At 38.0% G+C, this 22,997-nt stretch overlaps 1 protein-coding gene across 3 annotated transcripts; it reads right to left on the bottom strand.

Moving 5' to 3' along the window:
- Nucleotides 1–1,641: 1,641 nt before the first annotated feature.
- Nucleotides 1,642–19,028, bottom strand: bend4 (BEN domain containing 4). Of its 3 annotated transcripts, XM_088343551.1 has the most exons (7): nucleotides 18,748–19,028; nucleotides 17,832–18,021; nucleotides 12,268–12,795; nucleotides 10,437–10,528; nucleotides 10,338–10,361; nucleotides 8,956–9,196; nucleotides 1,642–7,427 (listed from the first exon to the last, which is right to left on the bottom strand). In XM_088343551.1, exons 1-7 carry the CDS (start codon nucleotides 18,769–18,771, stop codon nucleotides 7,204–7,206), a joined length of 1,323 nt encoding a protein of 440 aa, XP_088199677.1. In that variant the 5' UTR covers nucleotides 18,772–19,028; the 3' UTR covers nucleotides 1,642–7,203. The 3 variants fall into 3 exon arrangements, with proteins under 3 accessions (XP_088199677.1, XP_088199676.1, XP_088199675.1); XM_088343550.1 differs by lacking the exon at nucleotides 18,748–19,028 and having other exon boundaries at nucleotides 17,832–18,358; XM_088343549.1 differs by lacking the exon at nucleotides 18,748–19,028 and having other exon boundaries at nucleotides 10,338–10,528; nucleotides 17,832–18,365.
- Nucleotides 19,029–22,997: the final 3,969 nt, after the last annotated feature.

The raw sequence follows: 22,997 nt of genomic DNA, 5'->3' as shown, positions 1-22,997 counted from the left end.
TCTTTTGGCGTCCTCTAGTGGACAAAAGTAAAACGTGGGGAAAAATAGTTACTACGTCTAAATTACAGTAATATTGGTAAAGCAGGCCTGTTCCCAGATAAGTCTAAACAATATATTGCCGTCCCCCAAAATGTTTATGCACAGCTCTGTTTTCAGTGTGTTTTTTTCAGAGATGTGTTTCACAATTATCTTTTATAAATATTTGATTATTGAATCTGGAAGTCTATTTGTTGTTGCACTCAAAATTCAATATTTGTAATAGAAATTTTGTTGTGTGATGCAGGGAATACAGTTTAAAGTTGCTTTGTATAAAACAGTTTGAATAAAATAAAATTCCACGGCAGAATGAAAAAAATGTTATGACGATTTAGTAAAATAATACATACGTATAATACAAAAAAACTGCAGAATATCACCTGATTATTAGTAATATACTGAACAAATGGACCCCACTCGATGTTATTTTGCTTTTTAATTTCTTGTTTCCTTTTTTTCTTCTTTTGTTTCTTCCCCCCCAGCTTTTGACTTTTTTTTTCTTGCCCAATTAATTTTTTCTTCCTTTCCCTCATTTTCTATCTATCTCCTCTTTCTTCCACTCACTCGCTTTACTTCCACATCCTCTCACATTTAGTGACCCTATAACTCGGGTTTGCGAGACTTTTAGGTCATTTTCTACCTTTTTTATTTATTTTTCACCACATTTATTTTCAGACTGCGCTCAGCTTTACATCCAGTATTCTTTAAGTAGGCGAAGCAATACTGCTTTTACTTTTGACTGTTTCAAAAATCTAACTAGTGTGCCTGTCGTTAACATGCAAAATGACTGACTTTGTAATAAAAAAAAATTAGAAATCAATATTTCTTTTCAATGTTTCTTTTTAGTCAACTATGTAATTAAAAGGGAAACTATAGGTTTAAAATCAAAACAAAAAAACAAACCGTTTCTTGTCACAGTATTTCCAAAAGCAGTCTAGCTTGACTGCCATCTACAGGCTATATTGTAAATTCTGAAATATTGATTTTAAGTTTCAGTGTTTACTTTTTTATTTATAAATCAAATGTGAAACTAGGGCAGCACGGGTATTTTGCCATTTCTCCCACTTAGAAATCACAGAGGGGTCTGAAATTTTCATTGTAGGTGCATGTCCACTGTGAGAGATAAACTAAAAAGAAAAATCCAGTAATAACATTGCATACCAGAGTGGCACAGCGGCTGAGTGGTTAGCACATCTACGACACAGTTCAGGGGTCATGGGATCAAATCCAGCTAATGGACTTCCTGTGTGGCGTTTGCATGTTCTCCCCGTACTTGCGTGGGTTTCCTCCGGGCACTCCGATTTCCGTTCCAAAAACATGCATGTCAGGTTAATTGCCCGGTCCGAATTGTCCATAGGTGTAAATGAGTGAGTGAGTTGTCTCTATGTGCCCTGCAACTGGCTGGCAACCAGTTCAGGGTGTCCCCTGCCCACTGCCCAAAGATAGCTGGGATGGGCTCCAGCACCCCGGCGACCCTTCTGAGGATAAGCAGTCCAGATATTGGATGGATGGATGGATGTAAAACTATTTGTAAATAGTGTTTTCGAAAAGCTAGCTAGCCTGACTGCTGTTAGCATGCTAAATTGTCAAATGAAATAATCCGGATGAGTTTCAGTGTTTACTTTATTATGAACTATAAACCCGAAACTAAAATATTTGTAAAAAAAACAAAAATCGAATCAGCGTTTCTTTTCACAGTGTTTCCAAAAGCTATTCGAAAGAAGCAATACTTGGCTAAATGTTGACATTCAGAGCACAAAAGACACAACAAACCGTTTTTAAAGATCCCGTGGCACTTTCCTACATGGCTTAAAAAACATAAGTACCTTATATCACAGTACATGAACACAGTCATTGACACGGTACATTCAAACGTTTGAAGTTTTGGATAAAATACACAAAGCTGGAAAGCTAAATCAATATATATATATATATATATATATATATATATAATGTGATGCTTCTGTAAGCAAATCAAACATGGTTATTCATACTTGGACATATCAATAAACATATAAGGCAATATTTGATTGTGACAGCCAAAAAACATGAGGAAAATAATAACAAAAAGAGTCATTTGTTTTTAAATAGTTTTTGAGTTAGTTTTACATTTTGGGCTGCAAGTGGATTTCTAATTTTTATTTCCCAGCAGAAAATATTCATATCATTTACCTAATGCACTAACGTGCCAGATTCGGCAATTTATTGCCTAACAATAACAGATAGATAGAGTATGAAAATAGGTCACTGAGAATGTTGACACTACAGACGCTCCCCTACTTACGACAATTCCGCTTTCGTAAAACGGTAGAGACAAACATTTTTTTCAGGATGTCAAAAAATATCCGGACATTGCTGTGGGTTAGATTTTGTATTGTGTGCACCTTTGTCCCAGTACAGGACATTACTGTAATGCTTCTTTCCACCACTACCGGCATGTGGCGCTGTGAGAGGTCACCCAGCATCCACCCCGAAGAAGAAATCCGCTTCCTCTTCCTAGTTCGTGTGCAAACATTCTATACTGTATCTCCAGCGCTAAGAACGTTGAGATTTTTATTGTTTAATATCTAGTTCATCGATCAATATGGTTGGTGTAAAGAAGAGACGAGCCTTTTCATTCGTAACGAAAGTGGAATAAGAAAGCTTGATGCGGTTGAGAAAATCGCTTGGATCGCTTTCTTTCAGCTATTTTCTACCACAGAGGATGTCACCTAACTCTTGAAGCTCATCTTCCAAAAGTAAGTTAAACTTAACTTTAATTATCTTTGTAAAGCATAGTATTTTCTGAAATGTTTATTTTTTTAGTAAAGAACAATACAGGTTACCTATACAAGCCTTAAACATACTTAAACATACTAGTCAATTTTTATCGTGCTATCATTGAATCCGTTTTAACTAGGGTCAATCACAGTTTGGTTTGGTCGCGTCAATCAGAAAGAAATGTCAAAGATGGAATCAGTAGTGAGGACGGCAGAGGAAATAATGGGTACTGGCCTCCCGTCCCTGCAAAGTATCTACATCGATCGAACTAGAAAACGGACACTAAAAATTATAGACTATCCCAGTCACCCTGCTCGCAGGTACTTTGATTACCTGCCGTCAGGTCTCCGTCTTCTCTCCATTGTGAGCAAGACTACATGTCTTAAAGAGAGTTTTTACCCTTACGATATTCGTATGTTCAATGGGAATTGATTAAGGTTATTATGTATAGTATTATTATGCCAACAGCGTTCCTCCGACCTATTCTACTCTAGTCTTGATATTCACATATTCTTTCTTTTTAAACTATTCTATATAATTACCTTGTATTATACACTACAATATCTTTTTGACTCTATTCTTTTATATCTATTATATTATCATTATTGAGAGTTCGCGTGTCAAATGATTTCTTGTATATATCATGTTTATACTGGCTGAATAAATAAATACAATACAATATGAACCTTAAACATACAAAATATAGCACTGAAGCAACTTACAAATTCAATTTACGAATGATCGTCCGGAATCTCGTTCGTAAGTAGGGCAGCGTCTGTATTACATGAGTTTCCTCGCAATATCAAGTTTATGATTTAATCATCACATCATTAATTTGATAATCACATTATTAATTTTAGTTGTTGTAAATGCCTATCATATTTATCTACATAATTACTTGCTGATCAGTGTACTTTCAAGCAATGGCCTCATCACATTACCTTGATGACTTAGCAATGTGCAGTGCTAATCTTGTACAGGGAGTTCCTGTTTTTTGGTTTCCAATGTGAGGTCTGAATTGTGAGTGTCTGTAATGCTGCATGGACAACGATTTCACTCTAAGAGAGGGGATGAAATATTCTCGCATCCATTTTGGTTGGAGAATGCATCTCCATCAATTGGTCCAGAGTGCACTCTGATTTTACCTTTATTTTGAAACTTTGTAATAAACGCCCTCAACTGCATTGCTTCTCTCCAGCTCCATTTCTTCAAAGTCCGAATACGCAATCTGTTCCATGGTAAAGAAAACGCGGCGAGACATGGGAATGTCTTTTCGCCTTCGCTATTAAAGCTCTGCAATTCTTGGAAAAGGGTGGGTGAGAAAAAATGAATAGTATTCCTAAAAATATTAGGGGAACTCACAACGTCTGAGAATCAGGAACGTGACACAAGAATATCGCTGAAAGGAAGAAACATGTCGAGTAGGTTGTATAAACTTACCTCCTAGTGCCAGAGAACTAAAGGTGCTTCATCACAGTTTAAGGACATAGCATGTTCTGCCTATTTCTCCCTCTTCAAACAATTTAAAAGGAAGACTGAAACCTGGATGCAATCATTTTGAATTGACACACACACAAAAAAACATCCGATTTGTTGAACAAAGGCAGATACAGTGAAGAAAATAAGTATCTAAACACCCTGCTATTTTGCCATTTCTCCCACTTTGAAATCAAGGCGGGGTCTGAAATTGTCATCGTAGGTGCACGTCCACTGTAAGAGGAATAAACTAAAAAGAAAAAAACAGAAATCACAATGCATGTTTTTTTTAAAACTATTTATTTATGTGATACCGCTGCAAATAAGTATTTGAACACCTGAGGAAATGAATGTTAATATTTGGTACGGTAGCCTTTGTTTGATATGACAGAGGTCAAATGTTTCCTGTAATTTTCACCTGGTTTGCACACACTTCAGGAGGGATCTTGGCCAACTCCTCCACACAGACCTTCTCTAGACCAGTCTGGGCTGTCACTGAGAAATACCGAGTTTGAGCTGCCTCCAAAGATTTTCGTTTGGGTTCAGGCCTGGAGACTGGCTGGGCCATGTTAGAATCTTGATATGCTTCTTACGGAACCACTCCTTGGTTTTCCTGGCTCTGTGCTTTGGGTCGTGGTCGTGTTGGAAGACCCAGCCACGACCCATCTTCAATGCTCTGACTGAGGAAAGGGGGTTGTTCCACAAAATCTCACAATACACGGCCTCAGTCATCCTCTCTTTAATGCAGTGCACTCCTCCTGTCCCATGTGCAGAAAAACACCCCAAAGCATGATGCTACCACCCCCATGCTTCACAGTAGGGATGGTGTTCTTCGATCACACTCTTCATTCTTCTTCCTCCAATCACGCTTTGTGGAATAATGACCAAAAAGTTTGATTTTTGTCTCTTCTGACCACAAAGCCTTCTCCCATGACTCCTCCATATCATCCAAATGGTCATATGCAAACTGTTCAAGCAGGGGAGCCTTTTCTGACATGCATGATTTTAAACCATGACGTCTTAGTGTACTACCTACAGTAACCTTGGAAACGGTGGTCCCAGCACTTTTCAGGTCATTGACCTACTCCTGTCGTGTAGTTTCGGGCTGATTCCTCACCTTAGAATCATTGAGACTCAACGAGGTGATATCATTGATGGGGCTCCACTCCGAATGAGATTGACCGTCATGTTTAGCTTCTTCCATTTTCAAATGATTTCTCCAACAGTGGACCCTTTTTCACCAAGCTGCTTGGCAATTTCTCCGTAGCCCTTTCCAGCCTTGTGTAAGTGTACAAATTGGTCTCTGGTGTCTTCGGACAGCTCTTTGGTCATCGCCATGTTACAAGCTAAAGTCTTACTGATTTTATGGGGTGGATAGGTGTCTTTATGCAGCTTAAGAACTCATACAGGTGCATATGATTCAGGATGATACATTGTAGGTGGACTTCTAATGGGAGGACTAACAGGTCTTTCAGGCTCAGAATTCTAGATGATACACAGGTGTTCAAATACTTATTTGCAGCTGTATCACACGAATAAATCGTTTAAAAATCATGCATTGTGATTTCTGGATTTTTCGTTTCGGTTTCTCTCTCACAGTGGACATGCACCTACGAAAAAAATCGCCAGACCCCTCCATGATTTCTAAGTGGGAGAAATAGCAGGGTGTTCAAATACTTATTTTCTACAGTGACTTTCTTAGGCGCGCTGGAATCCTGTATATTCCAGACTATAAAGCATAGCGAAAAATCTTGGGATTTTAAAAAAATTTGCCAGGAAAGTGCACCTCTTAATCAGATTCGCATTTTAGAACAGAAATACGGTACAATCTTAAATGCATAATTAATACTAAATTTGACATCCCTTAACCATTTATGAATGAACCAATGAATGCTAGTTGTGAAACCAATTTTCCTATATTTCTATTCGACGAAATTCGTTTTTGGAAATGCAAACCTCGCTCTTTCTGTAGTTTGACTTGAATGCGGTATGGGTGGAAAAAAATCTTTCACAGAGGAATACGTTTGTAGATGAGCCCTATGTTGCGATGGGCTACAAGTTTGATATGCATTTCTGAAATATCGATCGTTATTACCGGTACTATGGTATTATTAAGGTATTAACATTTTTGAATTATAAGAAATAGGGTTCAAATAGGCTCATTAAAACATTCTGGCTGAAATATTGATTGCAGCCTCTGTCATCACCTTGTGTTACGCGTGCAAGTACGGTGACTTTCTTAGACACGTCCAAATAAACTTTTTTTAGGGCAGGGCTGGGCTCTTGGACTGTATTTGAAACAGTACTTTTCTTACTTTCACCATTTTCATCCATAAATAAAAGAATACCGCAATCACCCTGCCTCCATTCCTTTAGCGTAACGCGCTCTGTGGCCGGAACACCAATGATAGTGTAAAATAAAAGCAGAGAGGCGAAGTGGAAAAATATATATAAAGACTATTTGAACTCACATACGTTACAGAGAAAAAACTTTCTAAGGACCCCTCCAACTACACACCCCACCTTTAAAGACTGTGTCAAATATGTTAAAAATGAAATTAAGTCATTGGTGGGCTATTTTAAGAACCGGCTCCACTTAGGTGATCTTGAGGAGCTACCTGGTGCTCGCGGGAATCACATTGGTGACCCTCTAGCTAAATTTTCTGCCGTTGGGGTAAAGATTTCATTTTTGCAATGAAGCTCGGCTACTAAAGCAACTCAAACATAAGTATAAATCTTTCTGCCTTCTGTAAAAAAAAAAGAACCTTTGAGAGAGAAAATAAGGAAAATCACTGAACCTTGTATATTAGGAGACATTTGAGATAGTCACATTCATATATTTTGTATATAAATGTAATACTTGGTCCTGGTTGCTAAAACAAAGCTAGCAAAGATTAGCGATTTGGGAAAATGTAAGGTTACAAGTGTCCTTCAGTCCAACTGACCATTTTGACAACCCTTCAGATAGAGCTCAGGTCCATCAAGGCCGTCCAGGTAGATGACTCCACTACCGCTTCCTCCTCCACCGCCCAGGAAAGTTCCCACGGCACGTCCCTGCCGGGCGTGGCCGACGGCATCACTGAAAACTTTATTGATCTGCTCCTCGGATGGCATCCACCAATCGGGGTTGGAGGCGCAGTGCATCCGGATGAACTCTGAGGAAAAAGACAATTCAGACGTTTTTCGTTTTCCTTCGGGTTATCGTGTAACCCCCGTTAAAGAGCGGGTTAAATATAAATAAATCATAATGGCTTCTCCTTAAAAATCTATGGGTCCCAACAGAGATCTATGGGTCCCCAAAATTTAGTGTTATCGAGGTTGAAATTGTAAATCGGTGACAAATGTATAATAAAAATCTATATATTCATTCAGTTTAATCATCAAATTATTAATTCTTTTTCTGCATCAAATTATTGTTGGTGATATACCGATTAAAGGGATAACCACAAACCTGTTTTTTTTCATTTTCTCCTTTTATACTTCCTTTTTTTCTTAACTTCTTTATACAACATAATAATTCATAATATAATGCATCAAAGCAAGTGAGCCGTTTGAGAGCCGGCTCTCTTGAATGAGTTGAGCCGAAAAAGCCAGTTCTCTAAAAAGAGACGGACTTTTCACCACACAACTCGAGATCGGCGTGCAGACGAAAACTCGAACCGCGAGACCAAAACAACATTTGCTTAACGAAAAGTTTGGAGTGCGGTAAATCTTTGTTTAAAAAAAATGTAATCGGGTAATAATGACAATTTTGTGTCAATAAAGTTGTGTCCCGGGGACACACGTTGATTTGAGACAATGCGTCCCCCGAAAAAATAATGCATCTAAGACGCAGGGACGCGGGCAAACGAGAACACTGTATTTGGCAAAATAACCCGATGCATTTTAGTGTACTTTTGCAGTTTTCACCAACCAGAGAAGGGATTAAAGCTTCGATTACACACCCGCTGTGGTCACGTTCCTTCTGGTTTAGCCCGGTGTCATATCAATGCGATTAAGCGTACCGAATTTAGTGTATAACGTACATTATTTAACTTAAAAAAAATAACTCAAAGTTTGGGTGCGTGTTTTAGACAACGTTTTACATTAGTATAATAGCGTATTTGTGCAATGATAGATCAGGTGAAAATTATCGCTAACCACAATGGCAAAACATGGGACACAAAGGGAATCGAAACCGGACATCAGCAGTCAGAGTGCTGGAACCCAACCACTAGACGCACGTAAGCATATTCCGATTGGGTTGGACAGGAATCACATATTTAAATGCAGTGTATAATGTTGGTAGCTAATTGGCGTGCTAGTATAATAAATGAGCAATAGGGATATTGAAACTTTGTAAACACAATGCGTCTCTGTGAGAAGAAAGGCAAGCTAATTTGGGATTTTATAGAGTGATTAATTGCCCTGTGTGCTGCAAGTCTACAAAAAGCCCAACGGTTATAACGGAAAATCTTACTGTAGTCTCCATCTCATGTACCTTAGGGTCCAGTGCACCTTATGTATGAAAAGACTATTTTTGGGGGGTGCACCTTATAGTGTGGAAAATCCTGTCATTTTGACTATGGTGTTTTCCTTTATTTTGGTCATTTTACCACTCATCAAACCTAAAATTAGTCAAGGATTCTATTCGCTCTGCCAAATAGCATAGGTGATACAATTGCCGGGAAAGCCGGTAGGTACCTCTGAGGCAGCCGACTTTGACAGGATTGAGCGGTTGCCTCTCCAGGCCCGGTTCCCTCAGGTGGACCGAGCGTTTGCGTTTTCCCAAGCCGCAGGAGAACTTGAGCTCGTCGGTGGTGAAAACGAAGCGGATCAGGTAGCGCAGGAGCCGCCGGCCGTCTTTCTTGGACGAGTTGACCGCTTCGTCCCATTGCTTGTTGCTGATGAAGAGAGGGTAGTTCTCCAGCAACTGCTTGCTGCCCTGGAGGACGACATGTTTGCAATTTTAATATAAAATCCTATGAGATGTGCAGGTTCCTTTTCAGTCATCTCATTAAAGTCCGCATAGTTGCTTTAAAGATAGACTTTAGCACGCAAGAGATACTACATATTACATTTGCCAATCATGAAAACAATTTTTAAGAAATACGAAGGCGGCACATGAAACGCTATCCTCGCTAAATTGTACTGCCGTTAGCAATCGATAATCCGGACTTATTACAGATAAAGTGGTGATTAAAAGCATGACAATATTTGCAATTGGAAGGCTTAAAATAAGTTTGATTTTTAATCCAGAATCACTGTATATTATATATATATATATATATATATATATATATATATATAATTGTTTTTTGTTAATTGCACATACTACAAAATTAGGCAAATTTCGCAGTTAAATTGGTCACAGTGTCGAGGCCCATATTTCTAAATTTTTTTGTGCCAGCTGTTGTGAGGTTTTTATTAATAGAACATATTTATCACACACTAAAAACCAAATATAACAAGTTAACAGAAAAATATTGCTATTTTTAAGTATAATTTTCTTTCTTTTATTTTAAAATGTCTCATTTATTAGATTGAGCAAAATGATTTATTACAGACGATAACAGGTATATTTTCTTTTGGGATTAGAATTTAAATACTTCATGACCGAAAAAACAGGAGATCAACCACATGAGTAGAGGTTGCTTGTTAAATATTATTCTTTTCTCATTGTAAAAAAAAGAAATAAAATACAGAACAATGATCGGTGAAATCCATGAAACAAGACCCTTAATTAACAACAATTATACAATTAAATAATCTTTAATACATACAATACAGGGTTTGAAACTAAAGAACAAACCCTATTACAGGCTCAATCATCGTTTTACAAATAGAAGTACTGTTTAAACCTTTATTTGACGAATAAGACCGGCACTGTCAAATTATATTTTTAAGAACTGAAAACAGGGACTGTTTAGCCAATCAGAATGCAAAACGCAATGCTATAGTAAGATAGTAAATAGTGATCGAAACGTTTACCGACTTTGCAAGGGTTTACTGGATACCAAAATAAATAAAAATACCTTAAATAAAAATTAATTATTCCAATAAGGCAATGTTTTTTTCCCACCTACCTCAAAGGAGTGTTGTTCTTCTTCCTGAAAAAAAAAAAAAGAATCAACACACACTAGTATTAAAACATGAAGAGTTTCAGACTCCAGGTAAGCGTTCACCTCAGTAAACTGCTCCTCTGGTATCGGCGGCGCCATTTGGTTGTGAAACTCAACGACGTTCTTGAAGTAGTCAAGAACGTTCTGACAGGGAACTAAACACAAACACATCTAGTTATTTATCATATTAAGTCGTGTATAATGCACTTTCTGGTACCCCCAAAAATACAGTAATACATTATCGCATTTGAGCATCGATTGATCGGTCAAAAAATACCACTGACCGCTTTAGCGTAACATTTGATGCAACAGGATTCGAATCCAGATTGCGGCGGTGAGAGCGCCAATTATTCATCACTAGACCACTAATTATAGATGACATGGGAAAAGGCATTGGGTTTTATCTCATCGTCACATTACTTGGTACCACAATGTTGGGGACAGGATTAAATTTATTCATTCACAAGGTAAACTATGAACACCAAAATAAAATATAAAATGTATTTATTTTAAGTCTTTTGAAGTCGGATTCCGTGTCAATAAATTATTCTAATCATGGCCTCACGTGTTCAGCAACGAGGTAATCGTGAGTAAAAATAGATAAAATCTCACGCCTTTTCCTGTGTCAACTAAAACCCAAGTGGTCTAATGGTTGACAAGGGGCGCTTTTACTGGCGCGTTCCCGGCTCGAATACCTGTTGCGATGATTCTCAACACAAGGCTTCTGACTTAAAAGTTTAAGCTGATGATTTTACACCATTTTTTTAATCGAAAATTAGTTGTGCGGCTTATACACAAGTGAACATTATACACCAGGGGTCGGGAACCTTTTTGACCCAAAGAGCTACAGAGTAAAAATATTGAAAAATATTTTTTGAGAGAGCCCACCATATATTTTAAGACAAAATTCAACAAAACCGCCAAACTTGCTCTGCAGACAAAAGCTTATTCTGCAGCACATTTTATTCCACTGTGTGTCATTTAATGATTTGATCAAATCTATGAAATAATAATATTAATAATGTTAAAAATTTGTCTCCCGCCCTCAGTTACGTAAAAGCATTGAGGCTTATCCTAAACGTCATTTTTTTCATACATAATGGTTCCAAAACAAGGTGCAAGCAAAGTTCTTCTGTAAAAATGTCACAAAATACTGCAATCAAAAAGGATTCTGTCGTATTTAACTTATTTAACAGACTGAGAGGAGTGAGTGTCTTGAGCTGTTTGCGGAGAACCGCCCATCGCTACCACCCATCCAATCAATTTGGTCTGAGTGGTTCTCTGGCATTTTTATTTAGCTACAGTTTGATCAGTGGGTTTCATCATAAGGTATAGCAGCAGTGAACATACATAGTTCAATAAGCTTCCATTTAAAGGGTTTCTTGGCGACCTACTGCCAAAGCAGGTTATATTGATTTGACACCCTGACTGTAAACTGTAGTTGAGAATAATATATATATATACATACACACACATACTGGATTGATCCAGCTATCTAGCTAGTGTTGCTTTGGCTTCACATGTTATATAATGAAATTGTGAATATGTTTGATTTTCGAGAAGGTTTGTTCAAACCTCACTTTGTGTTTGCTGTTAAAAACGTAATATTGGAATATAATATTGTGAATGTGCTTAATTGCTGTTGAGATTGTCATGATTGTTTTCTGTTTTTAGTGTCAATAAATTTGTTCAAACCAAACCAATGCACCCAATTCAGAATGAAATCACTCAATTTTAAAGCCGCGCAGAGAAACGTGCAATAGTTAAAATTGGATTCTCTGAACCATATGTACTCATGAAAAGAGCCTTAGGTTTGCAACCCGTATTATACACTAATAAAAACTACAGTTCCTGTGTTGACTTTTTCATTCTTCTGCATTATAAACAAACATACTTGGGACATTTTCCAACTTGAGCCGGAGCTCCTCGTTCTCCTGCTGAAGCGAAATGACTTCCTGTTCCAGCTCCAAGCAACGTGGGCAGCAGCTCTCCTCGTCTTCTTCTTGCAGTGTGGAGGACGGATGCCCGAAGGAGTCGGATGGCGCCGGCGAGACCCAGCCCGCCAAGACGCGCCTCGGGGGCGATACTTCGGAATCGTGTCCCCCCAATTGGCAGCGCTCGTCTTCTGAGCTGGCGATTGAACGCCGTGGCCCCGAAAGCAAATAATTGTGCAGAGAGTCTGTGAAGATGCGCAGGACGGCAGAGGTTTGTTGCTGGCTCAAATGGCTTTGTTGCGCCTCCTCTTCGGGGTCTGTGGATGAAGAAGATGAGCTTTCCTCGGGTTTGGCGCAGTGACCGGTACTGGAGCCGTTCTCAGTCTTGAGCAGGAAGGACGGCGAGGATTCAAGCAGACGCCCGTTGTTGAGCAGACTGAGGACTCGACTGCATTCTTTGGCAAAGGCGTCCAAGATGAGACGGTTTTCTGGACAATTGAACAAAAACACAAAAGCATAAATGATTTTATTTCATTTTGGCAGCATTTGCTTCAATCGTTGCAAGGTTTTTGTAGGGAAATTATGGCCTAAATGTGCCTTTTAATACTCTTATATCTTTATACATTTATATTTCAATAGTAAAGTCAATAAGTGTGTGGTTTTATGATATTGAGTTTTTGCAGAGACAAGCACCTTCAAGGTCAAAAGAATAAGTTCTCAGGCACCAAAAATGAGCCTCTGATTAAAAAGCTACAACTTGAAGGTCACTAGCAGCTTCTCAGGCTAGTCCTATCTGTCATCAAACAATGAACTACTGTGGTGTCCAAAACTCCTCTTCCTAATCTATCACATAAATGATTCTGCTCCTGGGATCGTTAGATTAAAAGGAAGTCTGTGATCTGCTAAAAAATGTACAGCCTTCAATGTAGTGTATATTGTTGTAAGCTTGCCCCCTAGTGGAAGAGTGGACTCTCTTCTTTCCATGTATATTGTTAGGTTATAGTGCCCTCTAACGGCCAGCAGTGCATATCACACCATGTAACCAGATAAATTGTCCAATCAAAATGCCTCCTAGATGCACGCCATTTATTTTATCCTCCAATCAGAATCCTTGTAACGGGTTAAGAAAGGCGCTCATGCGCCGTGAGATTTATTTCATTGTAATCTAAGACTGTGGTCACATTGTGCTTGCTTTTCTTGAACAAATAAGTTTGTAACTCAAAGAGTCTCTTATTTCATCCTGACATCGCTTTGAACCTGACAGTTTTGACATCAGGGTGAAAAAACATCCAACAACTACACCTTAGTCCATCAGCCATGGAAGACAAAAAGTGAAAAAAACATTAATATCAAACTTTTTAATTATATATATATATATATATATATATATGTATATATATATATATATATATTACAGCCATATCCCTCTAGTGGGAGGTGGCTAGAGTCATTTCTGACTCTTTTTGGGAGATTAATTCAGAGAAGGGGATTCCCAGCCCACACGCTCAACCCAACTGAGGTGTTGGGAGTCAGTAGGTGACCTAACCCCCCAATTCCAACCCCTAATGCTGAACGCCAAACAGGGGGGCAACGGGTACCAATGCTTTAAGTCTTAGGTATGACTCGGCCGGGGCTTGAACCACAACCTCCCAGTCTCGGGGCGGGCGCCATACCCCCAAGGCCACCGTGTTGGTTCTTTTTAAATTTTAATTAAAACTTTTTAATTGCTGAGAGGAAAACAAAGGCACAATTTTAGAGATATTCAACTCTGGCAAAGGGCAGAAGTCAAAGCCACTTTAGTTCCTGAGTGAAGTCCACTTTAATTCCCAAATTAAATCTACTTTATTTCCTGAATTTAAACTGTTTTAATTCCTGAGTTAAAGCTACTTTAATTTAGAGGTTAAAGCAGATATAAATCCAGAGTTAACACAGCTCTAACTCTGGAATTAAAGAAAAGGGGGAACAAAGGAGCAAAAATGACAACTTTTGTTTATGTTCAATTCTGGCAAGGGACAGAAATTAAAGCAGAGTTAAACCTGCTCAAAATCGGGAATGACAGCAGCCTTAACTCCTGATTTAAATCAACTTCAACTCCCAGATTAAAGCCTCAACTCCCAGGTCAAAGTTTCAACTCCAAGGTCAAAGTTTTAACACCCAGGTCAAAACTAACTTTTTCCTCTGGCCAGAATTGAAAAATGTGCCATTTTTACACTGTGACCGCTTTCTGAGTTAAAGCAGCTTTGACCATGGTCATAATTTACTCGGGCAGTTTCATTCAATTCAGAGTAAAATCATTCAAATTCAAACTATGAATTAGTTCACTGCCATTGACATATATAGCAGTCAATCATATCCACTCATTCACTAAAATTGAGGTCTGTAGCGGCCAATGGCAGTGAATTAGTTGATTAAAATGCAATAATAAAACACATATTCCGGAGTACACCCATATTCTAAATTTTAATCTAGTTCTTCACTTATTTTCATTCAAATTAAGAATGAGGAATTTGTAAGAAAAAAATGTATTACAAATGTGATTATTGTTTCAATTGAAATGTTACCATTAATAGACACCTACAGCATTCTTATATTTGCTGCAATGTAGTTTTCTTCTTGAATTTGGGCTACTTCTGCCCTTTGCATGACCTACTTTGACTATTTCCAAACTAGCTTCAGTTTGAAGAGAGGATTTTAATACAACACAGGTACCACCTGTACCACTCACGAAAAACATATCTACTACACTGTCAAAAATATTTATGGCCCTATGATTACGACTATGTTTCTAAAAATGAATGCGTAGCTGAATATTGCCAACATCGCAGCCTTTTAATCCAGGCACGTCCTTTCATACACACACAAGCGCTCAGATGTGTCTATCAGCCCTGGCACAGATGTGTCACATTTATTAATATGCACACTGTCCCTGTGTAGCGATGGCAGATATCATCCATTTTCTACTGAACCCCCATACTCCCCCCATTCCATCCTCGCCACTTCTGCTGCACGGCGAGCCGAGTAGCCTCATAAAACGTCATTAACGGCAACATGCTCTGCCGTGGAGAATTTATGAGGCCCATTTGTGTTAATCACAATGCTCGGAGAAGGCCATTTTGATATGCACGCCGTCGCGGTTATTGGGAGCTTCTTTTCATCAGGTTGATTTTCTGTCATCATGGGGACATTAAACGCATCATCAGTGAAGATGAGTGGTGTGGTCTACTTGTTGATGAAATTCAGACTTGCTTTTGTCTGGAGCTTGTAAACACAGCAGTAGCATTCTTATATCTGAACACTAAGCGTGGTTTATTCTAAAATGAAAAAAAAATCAGAATCACTGTCTTAAGATGACACCTGACCTTTAAAGGCACAGTCTGTAATAATTCACCCCTAAAAGTTGCTGTAGCTTATAATGGAACCTAAGCGTGTGCATTCAAAGAAGACACACAATGGAAGGCCTCAAGGATGGAAACATGGCAAAATTCAGAAGCCAGAATAGCTGGATTTAGTCAGAGGTAGTGTAGGTGGCTAAGTGGGAGAACCGATTAAAAAGACTGCAAGAATAAATAATTTGTCAAGCATCTGGACAGAGAATCACGGAAATCAGCGATGTTTGCTAGTATGACCATGAAGGGGAGTGATAAAGCTAGAGTCATTGCCTGAAACGAAGTGGCTGAGAAGAGTGGCTAGAGAAGGAAAATGTGAGGAAAAAAATGGAAGGTGCCAGAATCAAAGGCCACAATGACCACCACTTGAAGGATCAGCTGTGTGGCCATTAAGTCCAAATACGATTAAAGTTTAAACCTAAAAATCATGTTTACGAGATAATACACGAGTTTTGCTGATTATTTGAATTGTTAGGGTTTCATTTAAATGAATGAAGTATTTATACACTTCTTAGGCTCACTAAATAATACACCCCAGTGCTTTAAAATAGCAGCCTGGACAATTATATTTTTAACACAAAGCTGTATTAGAATAACAAGACAAGAATATAATATTTTATTCTAATTAAAATTCAATTTAACACTCATAGTTCTGCAAAAAATGCATATCGGGACTAACTAGCATCACTGACACGTTTAACTACTTAGTAACAATTGTTTACTAATCAGCACCTGCTTCAGGTATTTCCTTGACCTAATTTAATGATTTGGCAAAGCTTAAAATCCTCAATTTAAAAAAAAAAGAATAACTGTTTGGGCTGATTTAGTGACTAGCCCTATTTTTAAAGAATGAATCCATTGATTAGTTTCTTGATTAAGCAGATTAACTCAAATGTTTCATTACAATCCTCACTTTTAAAGAAAAACACATTTGTACAAAGAAAATATATATAAGAATGTACTTACTACTTTAGGCCATACCATCTAAAAATTTGGATACATATTGATCATTTTCCAAAGTAAAAGCTCATCGATGGTATCATTGCGAAAGCATCCAACTCTAAAGTATTGTTTTTAAACGAGAACGCAAAGAGTCAATGATTATTAGAAAAATCCCTCACACATTTGTGGGCTGATCAATATTGAGGATTGTTGAAACACAAAAGTTTTGACTGACAGTTTTTATTTAATATTAATTAAAAATAAAGATGGTATACAATAAAACAAAGAAAATTGGCATATAATAATTGTTGAGCAATTGAAATTTTAAATGATTTTTTTTCAAATCGTGGATCCAAATGATACGGTGTCAATTACAATTATAAAATACTTGGTGATGCCATGAGGCTCTTTAACTCCAACCGCGGGAGTAAAAGTCTGCATTAAACTCCGCCCCCACATTTGCAGATTACCCTATTTCTATTACAGTGTGTATTTCATGTAGCACTTTTAAAATAGTCTATATCAATACGTCATATTGGGTATTTTTGTATTCTACTCATTTTATTTTATTATTAGTTTATTTTCAACACAAGGATACTGCTGGAAGTGTGAATTTCCCCACGGGGATGAATAAAGTATCTATCTATCTATTTGATGAGCATCTTTTATTTTAATGGCTTGTTGCAACCCTAGCATGCAGCTTTGTTATTAAATCAACAAGACAGTAATAAAGAAGCACTGATCTGCCAAATGTGATAAAGAGATTAAAACATTATTAAAATGTGAATAGCTTGTTAAATTTTACGGCAACAAGGATTAGTTTAATTGCTTTTATCTTGAGGTCGGTCTGCCTTTGGACGCACCCATTATTTCTGGGCAGCTCTTGAGACCCAACCCTGGGAGATGAGAGCCAGACAGAATGCATGGTTTTGCACGTTAGTGATCTTATTATGGGTCACCTCAACTGGACATCAATCACAGCAAACGAGGAGAAATGAAACTAAACATGCACTTTATCAGTGGTTGTATTAGTCAAGTCAAGTCTCATTTATTTGTATAGCCCTCAATCACAAAGAGTCTCAAAGGGCTGCACAGATCTAGACTATTGCAAACTACAAAACATTATGACTCCATCATAACACAAAATGTATAAGTTAAAAAGATCACAATTCTTTAACTTCAAGTTGTCACCTCACCTGAACTGATCTCAAACGTGCAGTCAGGAGATTCCTGCTTGAGTCGTCCAGCGGGAAGTGTTGACTCCTCTACGCCGATCACAGCGCGTTGTTGCGGGCTACCGAGGGCACCGCCACCCGCTGCCGCTGTCTCCGAGGAGGTGGACGTCGGGACCCCGCAGCCGGGCCTTCGGACCTCGCGGTGGTTCGGCTGGAAAGAGAAACGCTGGACGGGTTGAAACACGAACTGTCGAGTGTCGCCGAACATGGAAGGTTCGACCGAGCGATCGAAGCAAAAGCGCGACTTGGAGAGGAAGATCCCGGCGGGGCTGCCACGTTTCTTGGCGGCGGAGGGGCCTTCATCGGCGGGCTGGGAATCGTCATCCATCCCCGTCTCGGTGAGAACAGGTGGGGCCGGGTAAGGAGCGAGGACACCGGGGACGGTTCGCCTAACGCCAGGTTCGGTTTATCGGGGGACAGAGGGAGGGTGGGACGTTATTGCTCCATTTTGATTGACACGCAATTCGTCCAATCCCTAGGCGGGATATTGTTGTCGATTGGGGCGGAAGAGGCGGGACCCGTATTTTGCCATCTAGAACTACACGGCCACGTTGCCGTACTCTTGAATTTAGTTGACATTTTCTCAAATTAACACCTCGTTCATATTTTTAATAAAGCTCAAATAATAAAATGATAATTATAATAATCTATATTTGAACAGTCTTGGAACAATGTTTATATGTACCGCAAGGGGGCGCTGTTGACAAAGTCTAGACGAAGCCAAATCCAGTTGTTGACAATGGAAACGCCATTTCAGGACACTTGACAGATGTCACCAAATATACCAATAACGAGATATTAAATAGTATAATGAGGGGACTTTTTAAGTAAAAAGCTTAGGAAAAAAACAAACCTCAAGAAACAACCGAAAACCTACCTGATAGTTTAACAGAAGTGTCATCTACAGAAGATGGTCACCAAAGAAGAAAAAAGCTATTGGCATGTTTCTGAAGGTTTGAATTTTTTATATAATTTATTTCTTTTTCTCCCTTCAGAATCCTTATCCGAACACTATACCAATTCACTTCTCAAAAAAAGTGGTATTTTCCCTCTCAATTCTTAAACTACTAAAAAATTAATATCCTTTCCATGCTAGCTTGAATTTAGCTTATGCTGTATGTATTTATTTTAAACGATGCTTTATTTAAGTATTAGCCTAAGGCGCTTTCCCCCGGAAATGACGTCACACTTCCGGGTCCCCTTTAAAAACAGCGTGTAGAACGGGACCCTTGTTTTCCAAGACGGAACTGGACCTAATTGCGACTTTTTATCACACATTTAATCTTAAATCAATATTTTAGAAAATATAAAGAGAAATAAGTCATAGAAAAGAGCATTGATAACAAAGTCTGGCCAGCGGTTGTGCTATATCAGGGGATTTGGGTGGGTGCGCCAAACCAAGCCTCAATAAAAATAAATAAATTCATTGATCAAAAAAATACATGTACAGTATAAAAATATTTAATTTTCAAGTTAGTAATATTAATTAGTACAAAAAATGTGTTACTCTTTTTTTCCAGATGCAAAAAAACAATCGAAATAGTCAAAAATGCACTTAAAGTATAAGTTTTGTCTATATTTTAAAAAGAAAATTCTGAAATATCAAAAAGTAAATATAGGATCAAAAACAAATTCGTGTTTTGGGTTCTGCAGAAGTGAGGAACAAAGTAAACAGTTAGCAATACTAGCTAAAAAACGCTATTCAGAAGACCAATGCATACTTGCAGTTTTGCAAAAAAAAAACCAAAAAAAACAAAGGCTGTGTTTAATGTCTAGATATCATAATCATAATAATATCATAACTATTTTCCTCTAATTATTGACACAATTTGATGGGCACTTATACTGAACTACAATCCAAGTAGATAACAATTGTAGTTAATTCATAATGTGGGGAAAAATATAGACATAATATATGTCCCTGTCCCTTTTTATCGACTGTCCCCACTACTTATTGTCATCGTATTTTGTAGTATTTCTATCGTATTACTTCTGTAGAAGAATTTTTGTGGTATTTATTTAGTATGATGTATGTGGCAGTATTACTGTCCTTGCATTGCGTTATTCTTAAGTGCATTATTAATATTATAACTCAGGTTAGTTTTTCCAAACATTTTCATTTTAATTATTATTTGTTTTGTTTTTTGCCTATTCTTCCTGATAGTCTTTTGTCGTTTTCCTCAAAGTCTTTATATTACATGTTTAACAATGGAGTGCCATGTCTAATCTTGTTGCATACAATGTTTCACAACATTGATATATGTAACGGAAATTATGGTCTAAATGTGCCTTTTATACTAGGGTATTTTCCGCACTATAGGGCGCACCGGGAAATAGGGCGCACCCCAAAAAAATAGTTTTTGGTTCTTTATTTTCTATACATAAAGCCCACCGGATTATAAGGCGCTACATTGGGAACATCGACAAAACAGTCAGATAGTTCAGTCCAACTTATTCCCCCCTTAACATTCCGAAAGCTTGCAAAGAAGCAAATACGTGTCGTAGACACGTGCGGATGCGGTGTCCGTACGATGTCTCTCAAATGCATCGTTCCAAATATCATTCGGAAGGTTAAAGTCTTGGGATTCAAGAAATGCCAACCATTCCTCAGTTTCTAATTTCTTTTTCGCTCGCAACTTTACTGTGCATATGACAATAAACACTTGGAATTGAGTTTAATTTAAAAAAAGACCCATCACAGAAACATCTATATCACTCTGAAACAAGGTACTGGAAAATATATAGCCGGAGTAGCTCACGGAAGTCGTTGCGTTCAATAATAATGTGCAACCATGGTCCTCTTATATCCGTGAGTGTAGTAAATCCAGGAGAGTAAAATATTTACAAATACAGAATGGTAAAACATGTTTCCTCTATGCCGTAGACAACCAAACTTGCTAGTCACATTCATCTTTTTCGGCCAATTGCAGGCTTTGCGAGCCTGTAAATGATAAAAAGGATCCGCCCCCTTTACCTCCGAATAACTTTAGCCAATAGTGATCGATTCAAATGATGATTGACACATTGGCTGGGAAATGAAAGGCCGGCATATGTATCCCAGCATACACCGCGGACCACATCGCCTACGAGGAAAAATCTAGTCGGCGGCTGCTTGCCTTTGTTGCGAGACCTTGCGACTTAACATTGATCCATATATAAGGCGCACTGTATTATAAGGCGCATGGTCAGTTTTTGAAAAAAATAAAGGCTTTTAGGTGCGCCTTATAGTGTGGAAAATACGGTATATTCTATATTCTATACTCTTATACCTTTATATACTCTTATATTTTTCTCTGTTTATATTTCTAAAGTATGCTCAATAAATGTGTGGTTTTATGATTTTGAGCTGTTTTCAGAGGCAAGCACCTTCTGTAGTATTACTGTACCGGTAGTTATCTTTTACTTTTTTTTTAGTATTTCTGAAGTTGGATTTTTATTGAAGTTCTGTGGGTTTTTTTGTTGTTACTCTAGTTTTATTTTTGCACTATTTTTGTTGTATTTCTGAAGTTATTTTATGTAGTATTTCCATAGTAGTATTTTTTTAGTATTTGTGTAGTCGTTTTGCTGTATTTCGAAAGCGGTATTTTCGTAGTATTTTTGTATTATTACAAAAGTTTTATGATTATTTTTGTAATATTACTTTAGTATTGTTTTTGTAATTTTGTACTATCATCGTTGTATTTTGTAAAATTTCTATACAAGAATGTTGTAGTATTTCTGTAGAATTTTTGTAGGACAGCGTTGCTATAGTTTTTGTAGTATTTTTGTGATATTTCCAGAGGAGAATTTTTGTAATATCGCTATAGGTGTAATTTACAGTATTTCTTTTGTAAACCTCTTGTAATAGTATTTTTGTGGTCATATTTCTCAAGTAGTTTTTGATATTATAGTATTATGTATGGGTATTTTTTTAGTATTTTAGTAGAAGTATCCATGATTCCATTATCTGCACCGCTTTCAGGAGAAGTATAATTGATATATTTCCAAAGCAAGTTTTGTTGGATGTTTGTAGTATTTCAATAGTAGTATTTCTGTCATATTTCTTAATATTTTTGTAATATTACAGTTGTTGTCTTTTTTGTAGTATTTTTGGAGTAAATAATTATGTAGTAGTATTTTGTAATACAATATTACTGTAGTAGTCGTTTTGCAGTAATTCTACAATACTTTTTTATTTTCAGAATGAAAGCAAAATAATAAATGAGGTCCCTATTTTAAGCAGTTTATTTGATATTTAGTTTTGTAGTTATTGTGTAGTATTTCTGTAGAAGTGTTTTTGAGTGGACAACGGGGACAAGTTGGGACCCAAAAAATTAACCACTCTTGGCGTCCATCTAGTGCACATGTGTTAAACTCCCGGCCCGCGGGCCACGTCCGGCCCGCCGTGTAATCATATCAGACCCGCAAGACCATTTTACATTATTGTTATTAATGTTTGTAGTATTTCAATAGTAGTATTTCTGTCATATTTCTTCAGCATTTTTGTAATATTACAGTAGTTGTCTTTTTTTGGAGTATTTTTGGAGTAAATAATTATGTAGTAGTATTTTGTAATATAATATCACTGTATGGGCAGCACGGCGGCGCAGTGGTTAGCGCGTGTGCGGCACAGTTCTAAGGTCTCGGGAACCTCCTGTGTGGGTTCAAATCCAGCTGTGTGGAGTTTGTATGGTCTCCCCGTGCTTGCGTGGGTTTCCTCCGTCACTCCGGTTTCCTCCCACATTCCAAAGACATGCATTTCAGGTGAATTGGCCGGTCCAAATTGTCCCTAGGTGTGAATGAGCGAGCGAGTTGTCTGTCCCCGTGTGCCCTGCGATTGGCTGGCAACCAGTTCAGGGTGTCCCCTGCCCACTGCCCGATGATTGCTGGGATGGGCTCCAGCCCCCCCGCGACCCTACTGAGGATAAGCGGTGCAGCTAATGAGACGAGATGAATATCACTGTAGTAGTCGGTTCATACTTCACGGATCTGATCTGTGACGGGTTCTCGTTTGGAACGTGATAAACGAGGGTTTACTGCAAATCACTCAGCTTTCCCCCTGCGCACGCGTGCCTGTGGGCGTGGATGCGCTTGAAAATGACGTCACAACAAAAAACGTGGGGGCCCCAGAACAAACCCAGCGTCCGA

The sequence above is a fragment of the Urocampus carinirostris genome, chromosome 9 (genome assembly GCF_059441175.1).
Source record: "Urocampus carinirostris isolate Australia breed hairy pipefish chromosome 9, RoL_Ucar_1.0, whole genome shotgun sequence".
NCBI classification, from domain to species: Eukaryota; Metazoa; Chordata; class Actinopteri; order Syngnathiformes; family Syngnathidae; genus Urocampus; species Urocampus carinirostris.
The sequence above is the reverse complement of the archived record's forward strand: the minus strand, read 5'-3'. Positions and strand labels throughout refer to the sequence as shown.